The 17,455-nt window shown below is 44.6% G+C and overlaps 1 protein-coding gene across 31 annotated transcripts in view; it reads right to left on the reverse strand.

Annotated features, from left to right (window-relative positions):
- Positions 1–17,455, reverse strand: part of CAMK2G (calcium/calmodulin dependent protein kinase II gamma) — a 158,373-nt gene that overhangs the window by 30,284 nt on the left and 110,634 nt on the right. For 16 of the 31 annotated variants that reach the window (XM_053388029.1, XM_053388033.1, XM_053388028.1 and 13 more), the window contains exons 13-14: positions 10,590–10,652; positions 4,041–4,081 (exon numbers count right to left, since the gene is read on the reverse strand). In XM_053388029.1, the coding sequence (XP_053244004.1) occupies positions 4,041–4,081; positions 10,590–10,652 (104 nt within the window). The remainder of the gene's footprint in view (positions 1–4,040; positions 4,082–10,589; positions 10,653–17,455) is intronic. The other 15 variants (XM_053388038.1, XM_053388032.1, XM_053388041.1 and 12 more) reach the window with 1 other exon arrangement.

Consider the following 17,455-nt stretch of genomic DNA (forward strand, 5'->3'; position numbering starts at 1 on the left):
TGCGTGCCTCAACTATGCTAGAGCAGTGCCAGAAGAAGACCCCTCCATGCAGAACACAATTTCAAGAAAAGTAGCCAACTATATATCTGAGAAGGCTGCCAACCATAACAGTTTAAAGCAAAACACCACAATACAGAACAGAGGTAATACCCAAAGAGTCAACGAGTCTCTTGCATGGGTGCACGACTCCAAACCAACTAAGAGTGAGGCAGACTGCCCACATTCCACCGGAAAGTGAAGGAATTTAAGCAACAAAATTCTTCCTCTGCGCATTCTGTGGGATGGTTCATGTGCACGCACCTGAACACCCTAAAAAGGTAAAAAAAAGGTAAAGGACCCCTGGACGGTTAAGTCCAGTCAAAGGCAACTATGGGGTTGCGGCGCTTGTCTCTCTTTCAGGCCGAGGGAGCTGGCGTTTGTCCACTGACAGCTTTCCGGGTCATGTGGCCAGCATGACTAAACAGCTTCTGGCGTAACAGACGAAAATCAGAGCGCACGGCAACGCCGTTTACCTTCCCGCTGCAGCGGTACCTATTTATCTACTTGCACTGGCGTGCTTTCAAACAGGTTGGCAGGAGCTGGGACAGAGCAATGGGAGTTCACCCCATTGCAGGCATTCGAACCGCCAATCTTCTGATTGGCAAGCCCAAGAGCAGGGGTAGGCAACCTAAGGCCCAGGGGCCGGATGCAGCCCAATCGCCTTCTCAATCCGGCCCCCAGACGGCCTGGGAATCAGCATGTTTTTACATTAGTAGAATGTGTGCTTTTATTTAAAATGCACCTCTGGGTTATTTGTAGGGCATAGGAATTTGTTCATTATTATTTTTTTCAAAATAAAGTCCGGCCCACCACATGGTCTGAGGGATGGTGGAACGGCCCACGGCTGAAAAAGGTTGCTGACCCCTGCCCAAGAGGCTCAGTGGTTTAGACCACAGCGCCACCCGCATGCGAGCTCTCCACACCTCGACTTCTGTCACTGAGGTGAGGCTGGTTTGGGTAAGCAGGAGCCCCCGCCTTCTGGATGATGTCATGAATTTCAACCCTGGACGAGAAGCCATCCCATCTGCCAGTGTGTCCTATCCGCACTTGAGAGAAAACCACTGCTTTCCCCCCTTTATCCTCAAATAGGGCGAATTAACTGTTTTCCCCTTCTTTGATTATTATTAAAAGCAACGATAACACATTTCTATATATTGCACAATGTTTATAAACATGCAATAATAGTTTAATATGTTGCTTTCAGATGTTCAGAGTGCTTCGTACAAATTCTCCTGTTATAATCCTTACAACAACCATGTTGAATTAATTGGCATTATCCTGAAGCTGAAAGTAGCTTGACTAAAGTCATGTGATGTGTTCATAGTGGATGCATCAATTCAGATTGATATCATATTGATTCATGACCCAGTCTCTTAGCTGCTGTGCAACACCAGCTCACACATCCTTTCCAATATGACATTTTAAAACTCGAATTTCTAGGTTGTCATCTCCAGTGCATCCGAGGCAGGTTTTCTCACCCCTTGCTCAACAAGTGTTGGCTTCCATGGTAAGTTACTTTTTAAGCTGCCCAGTATAGACTTATGGAAGAAAGCAGAAATAAAAGATTGTGAGTAAAACTAGCTACTTTGCTTTCTCTGCAACTATATAGGATGAAGAGTAAATGTCTACAAGAGCTGAAAAGAATTTGCCAAAAGCACACACGCTTCTCTCTAGTTCATCTGAAGTATTGCAACAAGCCAGGATAAATAAGTTAATGGGGTGAACTTATTCACAAGAACAGGATTAGCAACATGTGGAACAGACCCTGTTAGTAAGTTATCTGTTGTGTTCAGTTCCTGGGTTTCCAAGATATGGCAGTAGCTTCTAAGCGATACGTGATTTTGGACAGCTCCTATGCCCAGATTGATAGCACATAACCCAGAGTCCTAGCTGAACAACAAAGAAATCCACAGACAAAGGAAAATTAATGGAATTCTAAGAGAAACCACACCCGTGAACATCTAGTTTCCTCCCTAGAATAGTACATCACACACCATTAAATTATCTCCTCATTACTATGGAGCTTTATCCTATTCTATCTCCCTGCCTCTTTCCCCAGCAGGAGCTAAAACTACCAGCAGAGATTATAGGGGGAAAAGGCTGAAATTAAATGTGGAAACAGCATTCAGGACGGTAAATTCCACAGAAAAACTAATTATCCCAATGAAAGCGGTGCATTTGCTGCACTTGTTGTGAGATAAGCACAACCACAATTCCTTGCAGCCAACACAAGTACTCACAGGAAAAGCAAATGGAGAGAATAATCAATAGTCAAGAATTCATTAGAACACCACAGGGGTATCATTTTAGGGTGATGTCTTTCACTTTGTATGGAACAGGAGCAACACTCCTGTATCTTACATATGAGCTGTGGAGATGAAATGAAGAAAACGCTGCCTATTTAGCGGTAGCAGGATAGAGCCAAAATTGGGAAACATGTGCAAAACATGTACAGTTAGGGCGGGCTTCTTCACACACATGCAAGGAGCTTTGGGGTCAGAGGTTCAGGCAATTTCATGGGCAATGGGAGACATCTATCCCCAAAGAAAATGAAACTTCACTTCCCTACGCCCCCCAAAAGGAAGATGGTTCTGTAAAGCTAATTTCTGTATTTGTCTGGCTCCTCTTTTGTGTTGGCCACTGATCCGATGAGTGCAAGGTTCAGAAAATCTAACAGCTGCTTCAAAAATAAGAGAAGCCTTAATTAAAAGCAAACATGCAGGAGGAATTCTTCTCATCCTTCGTTGTAGAGAAAAATATGAAATCTTGTATTAATTTATGAAGCCCTGAACAGATTAGATCCTGGGTAGCTCAGGGACTGCCAGACCCCTTACATTCCAGCTTGATCACTAGGATCATCTGCCAGTGATGTTGCTGGTTGTTCTCTGAGTCGGCAAGGACTATTTGGCAACAAGGAACCAAGCCTTTAGAGTCAGCCCTGTCCTGTGGAATACTCTGCTAGTAGAATTCAGCGGGCTTCTCCTGTTTCAACTTTGAAGCACCTGCTGAAAACTCTCCTATCCCATTAGGCTTATGCAGGCAAATAAGAATACACCTTTCCACAACAGTAATCGGGATTTTAACTTTTTTGTATGGTTTTTATGGTATGGTTTTATGTACAGTTGTTGCGAACCACTTTGACATTTTCCTTATGAATTGGTGGCTTATAAATATCTTTTATAAAAGTAATTAATAAATAAAATGTATACCCATTCTCAACAAAACCCTGATCAACTACAGAAACTGGATTACATACTGGGTCCTAACGCTTTACCAATCTCATTTTATGGATTCTTATTCTTCAATATGTCAACATCACCGTCGTCTTCTTTTTAAGCTCCACAATGAGACACAGTGAATTCATAGCATTTGAAATCTTCGATACCACTTTAATTTATATATTTAAACATAAACTCACTCATACATCAATTCCAGAAGCTGTAGAGCAGGGCTGGGAAGACTTCAGACTTGCCAGATATTATTATTATTATTATTATTATTATTATTATTATTATTATTATTATTATTATTAACCCAAAGATCCACCAACCAAAGTGAAACACATAGCAGGTAGAATTAAAGAACGAGGGTGCTTCCGAGCATATTCTGAGCCTAGGAATTTATTTTCAGTACTTTCACACATAACCTCTATTTAGCTTGTTTCTTCCCAGTGCCCTATTTTGGGTGGGCACTGGGTGGGCACTTTGTGTTGCCATATTTAAACAGTCAGGAGTCAGAAACCCTTGCCGATCTGCTGCAAAATCACCCAGGGATCTGCCACCAGATCCCAGTCTATCTTTTACACAACCCTGGCTTAGGAGAGAAAGATCAGTGACACAGTAAACAGCAGAACTGAGGTGGGAAAAATTGTGAAGACAGTCATAGGAGGAGAAGCAGAGTTGTTTTCTGGTGCAGGAATGATTGTGGGCCTCTGGTCAAGGACAGCAATTCTAGTCCAACAGACTGGAAAGGAAGAGGGTGGGCTAAAATCCAAAACCTACCTTTACTCCATCAGACTTCTTGTTCAGTAAGCTTTTGGCAGCTGCGGAGAGAAACAAGAGACACAAGTAAGCTTCATTTTGTGAACGCCTGTTCCCTTGCCCTTCAACTCAGTCCTATGGGAGTGTTAGCAGAAAGTTTTCCTTGCTAATTAGGGTGGCTTTAAAGGCCAAGCCATATCCATCTCAGGCTCCTGCTTGCTCAAAACAACAAATTATGCAACCTGCCTGGTATTCACACCAAAGACACTGATTAGTAAAACAGGCCTTGAGAGCCCTTGAGGTTTGGTTTCAAATCTTTCACTTTCATTGCTTGCCCCATCCCTTCAATATTCAAAGTTAACAGTGACAATAAAAAAAGGGGAGGGGGGAATCTCTTAAATTCCAAAAGCTGAACGTTACCCCTTGAATACAGTTGTTAAGGCTGCTTCACACAAGGCAAACTTTCTTCACGGAAGTCATCAGCACTTTTTTTTTAAATTAAAAGTTCGAATCTCACATGTAGTTTTGTTGTGTGCAATGAATTCAAAAGTTGTCTTGACCAGCTGCAAGTTCCTGCTGCATGTACACATGGCGAAATAGACGTATGATTTCCATGCAGGAAATTTTGCCTGTGAAGTGGCTCATGCATAGATATTACCTATTAAAAAGTAATAGCCGATGGCCGTGGTCAACGCCTGGGAATTCCAAGTGCTTTGACCAATCCAATCTACCAGCGGGAATCCACGTGGAATAAGAACCAGGAAAAGATGGCTCACGTTCTGCGGTGGGGAATGGGGAACAGAAGCAAGGCAGCACTGGTAGCTGCCAAGCGGGAGAACGCAAGGGAGACGACTATAAGCAAGATTCAGGCTACCTGTTTCGCCTTCAGAAAGGCAAGGCCATGTCACCTTTGTCTGAACGAACAACTAGCTTGCAGACACACAAACACATCACACACAAGTATACATGTACTGCGGATGCATGTGTAGCAGAGGGATACAGGGCGACCCCCAATGCACACATGAGACCACCTACACATGCCCAAGGACGACAACTCAGCATATCCATTTACAACAGCAAAGCGGCATTTGCTTGCAACTTTGTGGCCAACGAATTCACACTCAACAGGTGCCTATTGGCATAAAGGAACTGCCCCACAAACTGTACACTGCAGTTGGTGAAGGGTTCTAGGGACACGGTAGGACAAATGAGTTGCAAATTTATGCTAATGCCTCTTAAAAACTGCTTACGTCACATCCACATGAAGGTACAAGAATAGGGTCAAGGCGAAAGCATGATGTGAAATTTCCGTGGCTGGGACCGCAGCACGGATCAAAGGCTTACAATGCAGAGAATGAAAGGCAGAGAACATTCGCTTTATTTCTAAAAGTGCGAAAATACTAGCCCTTGCGGTCACCATGAAAGCATAGTTAAGTTTCTGCTTTAAAATCCCAAGAGAGCCAAGTTCTGGGCTCTCTGGCATCTCCTACACGTTTCAAAACAGGTTGGGCTAAATATGGGGTCGGCTTCATGAACATTTTCTTGTCTCTCCTTGTAAAACTATTTTTATATAGAAGCTAGATGGTCACCTATCAAGGGTGCTGCAGCAAAAAATTCCTGCATCAGCAGTGGAATGGATTGGGTTGCCTTTGAGGTCTCGCCCAAATCTAGGATTCTAGTACAGCAAGTTAGGGAAATATAACCTGGTTGCCTTAGCCGTGTGTTCCCTCTTCTCCCCCTTCTCTTTAGCAAGGGCTATGGAAGGAATTCATCCCCAGTGATGTCATCACATAGCCAAATCTGATTTGCTATACAGCACTGGGACATCGTTGTGTTCATTATGCAACTGGTTGGGATCATGTAGCGGTAAGGTAGCACATATTGGGGCTGTAAACAGGTACGAAATAGACTTTGCAGAGGCCACTGAGGTAGTGGCGGTGGCAGGGTTTCTGTTAGAGGAACTCGTTGCACTCCCTAAAGCCCACGTTTTGCATAAAACAAATGTAACTCATGGTAATTTGGCCCAGAACTGCACTCAACACAGTTATTGTGTGCCTAAGGAGGTTTTAAACCCAAGACTTGGACAGAAATATTATGCAACCCACATATCAGGCTAAGGAAATCTGACCAATCAGCAGGGTTAAGATCTCCTGCTTGCTGAATTTGGAATTTAAACCCTGAATCCCAGATTATCCTGAATATGGGCAGGTTTGTATGGAAGTTGAAATTCCTCTGAAATGTTGTGCCCACCTTGAAAACAAACGAACAAAAAGAATGGAGGTGTTTTTGCTTCCCTATTTACATGAGTTTAAAAAATGCAGAAACAAAAACAAAACAAAAAACTTCTGACTTTCTATACACAAGTAAAAAAATAAAAATAAAAGACCCAGCTACCACCACCCTCATAAACTGCATTCATAGACACTTGGAAGTTTCACTTGCCCCAAAGGCATACTATCTCAAGTTTCTCCAAGAACTCCTCTACATTTCATGGGAAATTCAGGGCTACAAATGAACAGAGGGAACTCTGTTAACTGCCTTAGTTGACAGCGGAGTCAGCGTGAAGGAGACATCACCTATATGAATCTAATGAGGCCTGCTGCACGGACTGAAATCAATTTTTTACCCTTGTGTAATTAGTCCTGACTCCACTCTATGAAACTGATGCTTCATGCTTGGAATTTATTTTTTACAGTTTATAACTGCAGCGCACAAAAACTCTGCTGCGTGCTGGATGACAAAGTGCTCAAGCACATTTCTGAAAGAGCCAGAAATTTCATATCGATCTCTCCCCACCTGTGAAGTTATCATATTGGGGGGAAAGGCAGCACCTTATGTGGTCAGTTGTACTGAATACAGAGACAAACACGAGAGAAAATTCCTCTCTGAGTAGTCTTTCCAGGCTAAAGAGGTGGGGTGGTGGTTACTCAACTACAGCCTGTGCCATTTGCGATATGGATAGCATAGCTGCCATGGAAAACCACTTTGACATGAGCACTTTTCACACAAGCTGCTCTGTCCACGGGATGCGTTGCTTACACTGGCTTTGCAACAACAAACAGCATGGTGCCTTGGTTATGCAGAAGTGGGTTTGAGGTTCTATCACGCCACCAGCAGAACATACGAAACAGGTCTCGACAAGAGGAGAGTTAAAAGCAAAAAGAGAAACTATACACCACATGGCACACCCAAAGTGGACATACATCGAGTTAGGCCACAAAATTCTGATGTGTGAGTTCTAGTTTGGTCTGGAACAGAAGACAATATGGAGGAGGGGCTGGGAACCAAGGGAGAGGTAACAGGAAAACACAGTGCTTCTTACTGGAATTTGCTTCCATCCCTGGGGGAAATGCAGGACAAAGGTTTAAGAAATAAGAATAGTGAAAGTGTAAGCAAGCTGCGTAGTTACACAGAACTTACGGCTTTGTTCTGCATAACCCACTTAAACAATGGAAATCACAACCAAGAGAGGGCACTTCCTTACCTGTCTCGTATCTTCCTTTTGGCCCTGTCAGAAATTATACCCCCCCCCCACAGAAAGCAGGGAAGTATTTGCATGGTTCTAGAGCACCTGGAGCTACCTTAAGGTGATAGGTATCACAAATTCCTCAATGCCTGAAAAAAATCTATGCCCACAAGTGCTTGGAGAAGGATGGGGGCGGGGGTGGGTGGGTAGGAAGAGCAGCAAATGTAATAGACCATCACAGATTGTGAACAGGCTGCAAAATGCATTTAGTTAATTCCCCACCCACCCCGAAATTCTTTAACATGTGCATTATGGAAATAAGTAGTCCGCGTTTATAGTGGGGCTAGAAAAATAGCTGGGTAGGAGAAGCAGTGGGAATAAACTTTCTATGCAACTACTGTGCACTGCGAAGAGATGCAAAGGACAGCCAGGAAGCCTGGTAATGCTAGCTTGAACACAATTGTGGAAATCTGCTCACATCCTGACCCTAATGAATGTTCCACAGTTCACATGCTTCACCCACACAGCCCCAGAAAAAAAACAATCCAGTTACTGGCCCAGCACTGCAGGAAGAGAAAAATTTGCTACTCATTTAAAGCAGCTCATGCAATAGAAGATGGTTGGGGGGAGACTTATAAATTAATTTACAACACGGTGACAAGAGCAGACATCCCAAGCAGACAAGACAAGACAAAGATGCATGTTTGCTCAGAGCTGTGGCCTGCAGGTGTCAGCCGACACACTGGAAATGCGGAGGCAGGATTCCCACAGATGAAGCACCACGCACAGGCACAAGACATGGTGTAAGATGACTCCAAAAAAACAAAAGCACAGGGCACAATACACAACTCAGCACAAGACGACAGCAGGGACGACCCCAGGAAAACTGCCTGGGAGGTCCCTTTCGGGTAAAGAAATGTTTTTGCATCCATGCTCTGCAGATTCCCAGACATGGGACACATTGCCATCCACTCTTGACCCCTCTCAACCCTTCCCCGTGTGATGTTAGGTCAGGTTCTGCTTTGAGAAACTATTTTAACATTAAAAAATATATTAAAATGCTTACTCACAATTTTAGCACAGGGTTGAGTGACCCAGAGTTTGCAGACTCTGCTAAACTTGACGTCACGAAAGCATGTATGTGAAAAATTCTGTAGCCGCAATGAAAGCAAGAGCCCCAAATTTCTAATCTTTATGGTCCCTAAATCTGTCTCATCTAAGAGAGTCTGATACGGGTTTCATTTTTAAAAATAATAATAATGGTATCTTTAATGATGCATGAAGTTCTCTGCTGGTATCAATTTTGGGAACAGTTTCCCTTCCCCAAAGGACAACGTATATATTATCCGGCGGGCTGATCATCCTGGTTTTAAACTAATGGGCAGAGAGAGAAAATGGGAAGCCTTCAAGGTTGCAGAAATAACTTGGTATATAATGACAAAACATTTTCCAAGCAGTCCTGCAGGGACTGATGAATTCCTCTGCCTTTTCCTCTTGTTTAATTCATGGGAAATTATCAGTTAGTCTGCAAGCCTGAGTGCCAACAACAGAGGCAGGAGAAATAAACTTTGCCAGTGTCACAGCAAACCAGGGGGAAGGCCCCTTTTATGGGGCACCAGAGGCTCATTTCCTTGCCTGCACACTCTCATTTCTCTCATTTCCTTGCCTGCACACTCCTGGATCTTAGGCATCATCCCACCTACGGCACATTGGCTAAAACATATAGTGAAATTGGGTAGTTACTTTTGCTAGGTTCCTTTCTTGAAGTGGTTCCTTTCTTGAAGTACTTATCACCAATCACTCACAAAAAGCACAACCCTACTCCCCACCCACCGAACTCTGTGGCAGGAACACTGGATCGCGAGAAGTCTAAATTCTGCAATGTGATTTGTATTTTTATGTATATATATATATATATATTGCATGAAACACCACACGCATAGTGCACCCAGAAACAAGCATGCAAATTAAGTAGAACAAATGGGGGTCTGTGAGGAACTTGTGGGGGAGTAGGGCACAGTGAGGATGACTTCCCTCCCCCTTCCTTCCGTCCCTCCCCCTGCAAGTTCCTCAGCTGACAGGCATGAGGCCTCTGAAAGACTATTCCTATGTCCCAAGAAGCTCAAGGGATGTGGTCCCAGGCATTTTGAGGGCTCCATGGAGCCTAGCAGCGAAGGGGAGCCTGAGGAGCCTGGCACTTCAGCCTGAAAGTCCTTAGGTCCACTTCTGCCCCTGTTTATGTGGAGGCTCGGCTTCAGCTCAGGAGATTCATTCATTCTGAGCCTAAGGCACTGTCAGTGTAATGGGTTTGGGGCTCAGGTTTGGCTGAACATTAATCCTTAGCTGGCTGAAGACTTGTGTCTGCACACTGCTCTCTGCTGTTGGGGATTTTGGTGGAAGAGGGTACAAACCTCAGATAGCATTAGTCCTGGAGGTGTAGGGAGTTTAACATGCATGTTGATGATCTCCTCCACTGTAAGAGGCCCTTTTCTTGTCCTATTTGCTTCCCCCTTTGCATTCAAACCCACAGGTGCTCCAAACAGATGGTTCGGAACCACAATTTTTGAACTAGAGAATGTAACTTTTCTAAGCTACTGAAAGCTATTGCTTGATACCCAACCGTGTGGATGAATTGCAATACAACCCTGTATCTCCTCTTACTGTAACGTGACAGGCCACTTTGCTAGGAACAAGCTTCATTATACAACAGCATCCCCACCCTTGCCAAGCCAGTTTGCTGGCCTGTTTGGTCCCCTCACTCTAAGATACACTCACCTTCTGAAATCCCCTTCAAACAGCAGGCACTGGCAACCCCACATCCGACCAATCCCTGCCTCCAAATCTCGTGCTGATTCATTGCAGGACTGGGTTAAGAACCCAACATGCATACTTTGTTAGTAGACTTAAAATCCATGTGGTTATGGTTCTTGGTTAGATGGATACCTTAGTACATGCCCATTTCTCAGCCAGCAAGCATGGATGGCTTCTCACTGGGTTCACAAACACTGGCATGCTGGTTTTAACTGGTTGTGGAGTTGGTGGAGGGTAGGCGGATAGGTAACTCTAGGTTCAGGCACTCAGGATATACGACTCATGCCACATACCTTGCTCAGCCAGGCCGGCAGCACTCATGGCGGCCGAAGCAGGGGCGGAGCTCTGCCTGCCAACTGATTGGACACAATCATTCAGTGGGAGGAGCCATAATGAAGCAAAAAGGCCCAACAGCAACGAGAGAGCAAGGTGCAAGTAAATTAGTTTTGAAAGGAAAAGTAGGAAGAAAGAAAGGATCGAAGAAGGGAAACACACTATTACAGGGGGTAAAAAAAGGTAATTGATTCCCCTTAAAACATTAAGATAGAACTACAGAATCCAGCACAGAGGGTTGGACGTCAGGAACGGCGTTCAGAAAATGGCAGGATTTAGCTGTAAACAGTGTTTATAAAACAGGCTCTCAGATACAGAGTTCTGGGATGACAAAGTCAAAGAAGAGGGACATTAACATCAAAGAGGCAGTAATAAAGGCTTTGGGGGGGAGGGGGGAGGAGTCGGAGGGTGCTAAACACTTGCATCCAAATGTCATTGCAACATCTTCTATTATGAAAGATCAAATTGTGAGAATTTTCCCCAAAAAAACCACACACTCAATCGGTACGTTTGGGTTCATAGACACCATAGCATCTTCAGCCACTGTGTGCCAAACATGTGTTCAGTAAAAAAAATAGTAAGTTCAGTAATAGGGAAATCAACATCCTTTGCACGGGAAGTACAAACATGGTGTGAGCTGTAGTTTATTAGGAACATTTTCCAGAGTAGCATTTCTCACAGCTCTCCAGAGTGGAAAGATGGTAGTTTATCTCTTCAGCACTCAAGGTTCTTAAGCACCCCCTCCCAAACAGAAATGCACTGGGAGGGTCTGGATACTTCTCTTCCAAGAGTTCTGATATGCATTTACTGAGTTTTCTCATAGGCCTGGTTCACACAAAACAGTAAGGCAAATTCTGACTTACTAGGGCTGCACACTTTGCAGCCTCCTCAGTCCTTTTTACTGCTCCAATGTGCCGAGTTAAGTCAAGGTTTTGCTTTGTGTGTTGTCCGAAACTAGGCTTGTGGTTAAGCTCTTTTCACTAACCACGAGCCGCAGCCAAGTTCTGTTCTTGGCTACAGCTTGTGGTTAGCGAGGAGACAGCTTAACCATGAGCCTGGGTTTGGTTGACACATTAAGCCAAACCTTAGCTTAGCTCAGCGGGAGCAAAAAAGATCATGAAAGAGGCGAGCGGCTGTGAGCCTACACATCTGTGCAGCCATTGCAAGACATAGCATGCAGTATTAAAACCACCTTCCTAATAAAATGGTCAATGAGAAAACAAAGTTAAGATGTGGTTAAACCACCCGGATGATATCAAACAAAACGGAAGAAGAAAGTATGCAATTCTACGCCACCACTCAGAAAAGAGACCAACGGAGTATTTGGGTGTCTTAGTGGATCTTCAGGAAGGGCAAACGTCCACCTAAAAGCAAGACAGGATAGTAAAACATGCCTGAGAACAGGTACTTATGGGGGGGGGGGAGAGAAGAGGATGTAGCAGCACCATTTTCTAAGTCAGAGCTTTCCAAACTTTTCATGTTGGTGACACACTTCTTAGACACCCATCGTTTCGTGACAGAGTAATTAAGTTTTACTAGCAAACCGGAGGTTAAACTAACCCCTTTCCAGCCCCGGGAAGAGTGTGGGGTGCATTTGCGTAACACAACTACACACTGCAGCCAACACACTAATGTGTTGCGACACACAGTTTGGAAAGCTCTGTTCTAAGTGAGGCAGGCAACCCCCGGCAGTCTTCTCGTTAAGTTATAGGAGACCTCATTCTTCCCCAAAGTGAAAACTAAGCAGATAAGCTCTTCGGGAACCCGCTGAGAAGAAGACTACAGCATTAATACAATGCATTTCAAGTATTCAAGGCACTTCGCAGATGTTATCTCAGTGATCCTTACAAAAGCCATGTAAAATCAGGAAGTATTAGCTCCTTGAGTGCAAAGGATTGAATCGTGCCTGAGGGCATCTAGTGAGTTTGTGGCTGAGGTGGGATTTGAAATGGGGAACCTGGTGCTCACATCTCTAGATCTCAGCTACTCTATACCAGTCTGCAAAAGGAAGAGATATATAGAGAATGGATAGCAGGTTCAGTAAATTAAGACTAGTCACCTTCCCAAATCTACCGTATTTTTCGCCCTATAGGACGCACTTTTCCCCCTCCAAAAATGAAGGGGAAATGTGTGTGCGTCCTATGGGGCGAATGCAGGCTTTCGCTGAAGCCTGGAGAGCGAGAGGGGTCGGTGCGCACCAACACCTCTCGCTCTCCAGGCTTCGCGGACCTCTCCGCAAGCAGCGGGAGCCCGGCGCTGGGCTCCCGCTGCTTGCGGAGAGTTGCCTGCATGCTGAAGCCTGCGCGCGCTGAGCTCAGCGCGTCCAGGCTTCGTGGACCTCTCAGCAAGCAGCGGGAGCCAGCGCTGGGCTCCCACGGCTTGCAGAGAGCTGCCTGTTTGGGGGCTGGGGTCGGGGGATGCTTGGGCTTCCCCTGCCCCAGCCCCGCGCCTGGGGGGGAAATAATTCCCCCCCTTTATTTCCCCCCCAAAAAACTAGGTGTGCCTTATGGGACAGTGCGTCCTATAGGGCGAAAAATACGGTAATCCTCCTGCCTTGCATATTCAGAAGACTAATGAGTTAGTCACTAGTTCGTTCGCTATCTTGCCCAATATTTTATATACCTATATCTGCATTTATTCGAGTGCGTGCTCGCGCGCTCTCTCTCTCTCTCTCTCTCACACACACACACACACACACACACACACAAATTCAGTGTCATAGGTCCAGTCTCACGGGTGGTTCACATTTGCAGATTAATTACTCAAAGACTGGAGCATCAAGAAATCACAGAATCGTAGAGTTGGAAGGGACCCTAAGACCCATCTAGTTGAATCCCCTGCAATGCAGAAATCTCAGCTAAAGCATCCATGACAGGTGGCCATCTGAATCTTGAGCCAGTCTTTAGGTGTGACTGAGATGACCCTTGCGCCTATTTAATCAAGTGAGGGCAAGAAGCAGCGCCCTCATTCTGATTTGGCTGCCATATAACCACCATATTCCATTGGCTGCATGATGAGGTGTCACTGTTGCAATGTCCAGGCTGGCTAGGATCTCTTTCATTCTCCGCTATGTAAAAAGAGCTAAAGCTTCTGATCAGAGGGAAAAGTACTGGTGGCCAACAGTTTAGAACCAAAATACATGGTTTGAAATACAAAAGAGGAATTGGGGGAAAGGGGAGGGGGAAGAGAGAAGGGTTTCACACAAAATACTTGCTTAAATTACTACTACTACTACTACTACTACTACTACTACTACTACTACTCTTGGAGGTTTTTAACACCTGATGTTTTTATTATGTTTTTGGATATGCTGTAAGCCAGATGGGCAGGGTATAATTATTATTATTGTTTAGTCGTTTAGTCGTGTCCGACTCTTCGTGACCCCATGGACCAGAGCACGCCAGGCACTTCTGTCTTCCACTGCCTCCCGCAGTTTGGTCAGACTCATGTTTGTAGCTTCGAAGACACTATCCAACCATCCTCTCTCGTCCCCTTCTCCTTGTGCCCTCCATCTTTCCCAACATTATTACTATTAACTTGTTGAGTGGGTGCGTGTGCACACACACACACAAACATGGATGGCATCCAACTGTATCCACTCACGAGCAAATAAGACTCTCCCTTGTGCAATGGGACTTGCCCTTCCTCTCCATCCTGGAACACACCCAGAATCTGCTCTGGAGGGGGACTAGATTTTTATTTTTTGGAGCTGGGGTTGGTGAGGGGCTGTACCAGGGAGATGATGATTAGGTCCACTTGAGTGACACTGAATATCATAAAAGTGAAGCAAGGTTTTATGAAACCTTTCCTCTCTCCCCTGCATTATCATTAACGAACATTAACGAACATCCAGCACCAAAGTAAATTGAACCAAGGTGTGGTGCCAGAAACTATGCTCAGTGGGCAGCCTCAGTCAGCCTTGCCTCCATTAAATATATTTGTATGACACATACATCTGCAAACGTATTTGTCACGTCCACACTTCACAATTGTACCTCTAGAAAACCATTTCAGGTATGGTCTGTCGTGCATCTTGCATACGTAGCACACCTCATCCTGCACATATAATGAATGGTAAAAACAATGTGATGAAGGGAAAGTACTTGGAAGCAATACTGGTACCCATGGTCAACAGCTGTATTATGGTACTAAAGGTTTATGAAGGATCTAAAGATGGTTATCACCTCCCTCCCACTGTGCTAACCTCTGAGCTGTTGGTTCTAATCCTTTGCCAGTCTGGTGCCAGCCAGATGTTTTAGGCTACAACTCCCACCACAGCCCCAATCCGAAACATCTGGAGGGTACCAGGTTGGGGAAAGCTTTTCAATATGAGTTCAAGGACAATAAATATCTTTGAAGCCACAAAGGCTACTTCTAGAGAAGAGTCATCAATGCTTTAAGCAGAGCTGTGTTTTCTCCGAGCGTAACTAAATTCAGGGGTGGAAACTGGAAAAATCTTTAATTCTCAGGAAGTTGTATTGTACAACCACTGCGGCTTGCAGAACAAGGAAAGATCGATAAATCACAGAATTGTAAGGTTGGAAGGGACCCTTAAGGTCATCCAGTCCAATGTCCAGCAATGCAGGAATCTTTTGCCCAACGTGGCGCTTGAACCCATGCACCTGAGACGAGGAGTCTCACGCTCTAGCAACTGAGACGGGGGCAAAGACCAACACCTCAAAGCTTGCTCCGGTTGAAGACCCTACCCCACCCTCCTCAAAACTAGACAGTTGACCACCAAATGCCCTGTGAGGATAATTTCGGGGGGGGGGGGCAGGCAACTAATACATCAGTCTGCTCCAGTTGAACTGTACCACATTTCACGTTGTCTACCACCAGTTGCCCCATGGGAAGGATTCTGACACACTGTTATATTTTATTATTTCTTGAAAGGAATTCTATCCTGAATTGCAATAATCTGTAAACAATTGCAATGAATTGTAATAAAATAAACAATTGCAATAAATTGTAATGAAATAAATTTTCTGCTCTCCAGCAGAATCATGGCTTATGCACAGCCCTGGCACTAAATGAAACATAGTTCCTGCAAATTCTACTTGATTACTTTCAAATATATGTATGTAGAAACTCCAGTTTTCGCTGAGAAATATCAGACATGCTTGGGATATCCAATAACCAGAGTACATGAGGACTTAATGAAAAAACAGAAAGCTCTACAGTCAGCACGGGGGGGGGGGCGCGGGGGGGGAATTCTATGTTTGATCGTTTCTTCAGCTTGTATGGATGAAGTCACAGAAACAAGGATTTGTCAGAATTCTGTGTTATGAAGGTAAAACAGGACAAAAACAGCTGTCATTTCAAAATCCAAGAGACCCAAGAGATAGCAACTGGAGACAGGCAAGAAAAAATAAATAGCAGTTAACTTGCAGATTTATCCTTTGGTGTGGTGGTTAAAATAGCTCCTTCTTAGTATCTCAGTTTGGCCAGACTGATTAAATCCACATATATGGGTCCAAGCCAAATCAAAACAGTAATCAGAAGCCGAATTCTAAAAGCAAGCCCCTTCCGTATTCATCTGCTGGAGGGGGTCAAGAGAGCCCTGTGGTGTCTCAATGGCAGCACTGTCTCTGTTCTGCAAAAACTAAGTGCTGATCTGTATATACACACACACACACAGAGCGCAGAACAAAGTGGAAACCAAGTGGTACAGTCCCACAGCGGAACTGTAGCTTTCTGAAAAAGGGCTGTGTTCCCTCGTTTTCTGGGGGTTCACATGCCAGTGGCGGGCAGGGACAGAGGCAAAAATGGGAGGAGCAATGGAGGAAGCTTTTACCCTAGTACAGTGGGCTGCATTCCATACGAAAGTCAGAGGTCTCTACACACACTCCTCTCACATCTATTGAATTTGACAGCAAACCATGGTCATGTGTTCTGAACCAGCTCAACAGCACTTGCATCCCACAGCAGGTCCTAGGTACAATTTAGGATGGAGGATCACATGCCAGCCATTGGTGGGGCGAGAGGCAAAAGAGAGTGGTACAACAAATACAAAAATTTAACTTTCTGCAGCAGGCTGGTTGCTACACAAGCTCATGTACCCTCTCTCCATTGTCCTTCCAGGCAGGCAAGAGGCATTATCAGAGCTTAAAGCAAGCGTTCCACCTAGGCAGAAGCGCTCTGGAAGGGTGTAGACCAGGGTCACGGCCTAGCGAGAGTCTCAAAGGCCAGGCAGATAGCACTGGAGGGACACATTCATCCCCTTAGCCTGAGGCTTCCCACCCCACATTTTGGAATGTTCCCCCAACGCCCCCTCCCCAATACTTCCAGCAAGCAAAACAAAACAAAAATATAGAGGGCACCAGAAAGAAAAGTTATTGCGTTATTATGCTACTTTTATTACTATCCTCTGTATTATTTTTTATTATGCTCCCTAAATTATGTTCTCAGTGTTGTACACTGCCCTGGGATCTTTGAATAAAGGGTGGTATAGAAATCAAATAAATAATAATAGTCCGGCCTGATGCATTGTTTGATATTTCTACATACTGGGCTTTTGTTACAGACAGAAATAAACAAACAAAAAATACTACCGTCCACCCTATCAGAAAGCAGCATAAAAAGGCCCAAAAGGATGAGCTGTTGGGGCAAGAACGAATATTTTTTTGATATATTTCAAATATCTGTGTAGGAATATGCCATCTTTTTGCCCCTAGTTTCTCTCTATCATATCTTCAAGACTGCAAAAACTTTGTCTCTTGTCAGCCAAACTTCCACATATGGAGTGCGGAACTGCAGAACTGACTCGGACAGGAAATGGACTGATTCGGCCATCCATAGTCCAGTAACTAGTGTAAAAGTAGGACAA

This window comes from Podarcis raffonei, chromosome 5 (assembly GCF_027172205.1).
Source record: "Podarcis raffonei isolate rPodRaf1 chromosome 5, rPodRaf1.pri, whole genome shotgun sequence".
Taxonomy (NCBI): domain Eukaryota; kingdom Metazoa; phylum Chordata; class Lepidosauria; order Squamata; family Lacertidae; genus Podarcis; species Podarcis raffonei.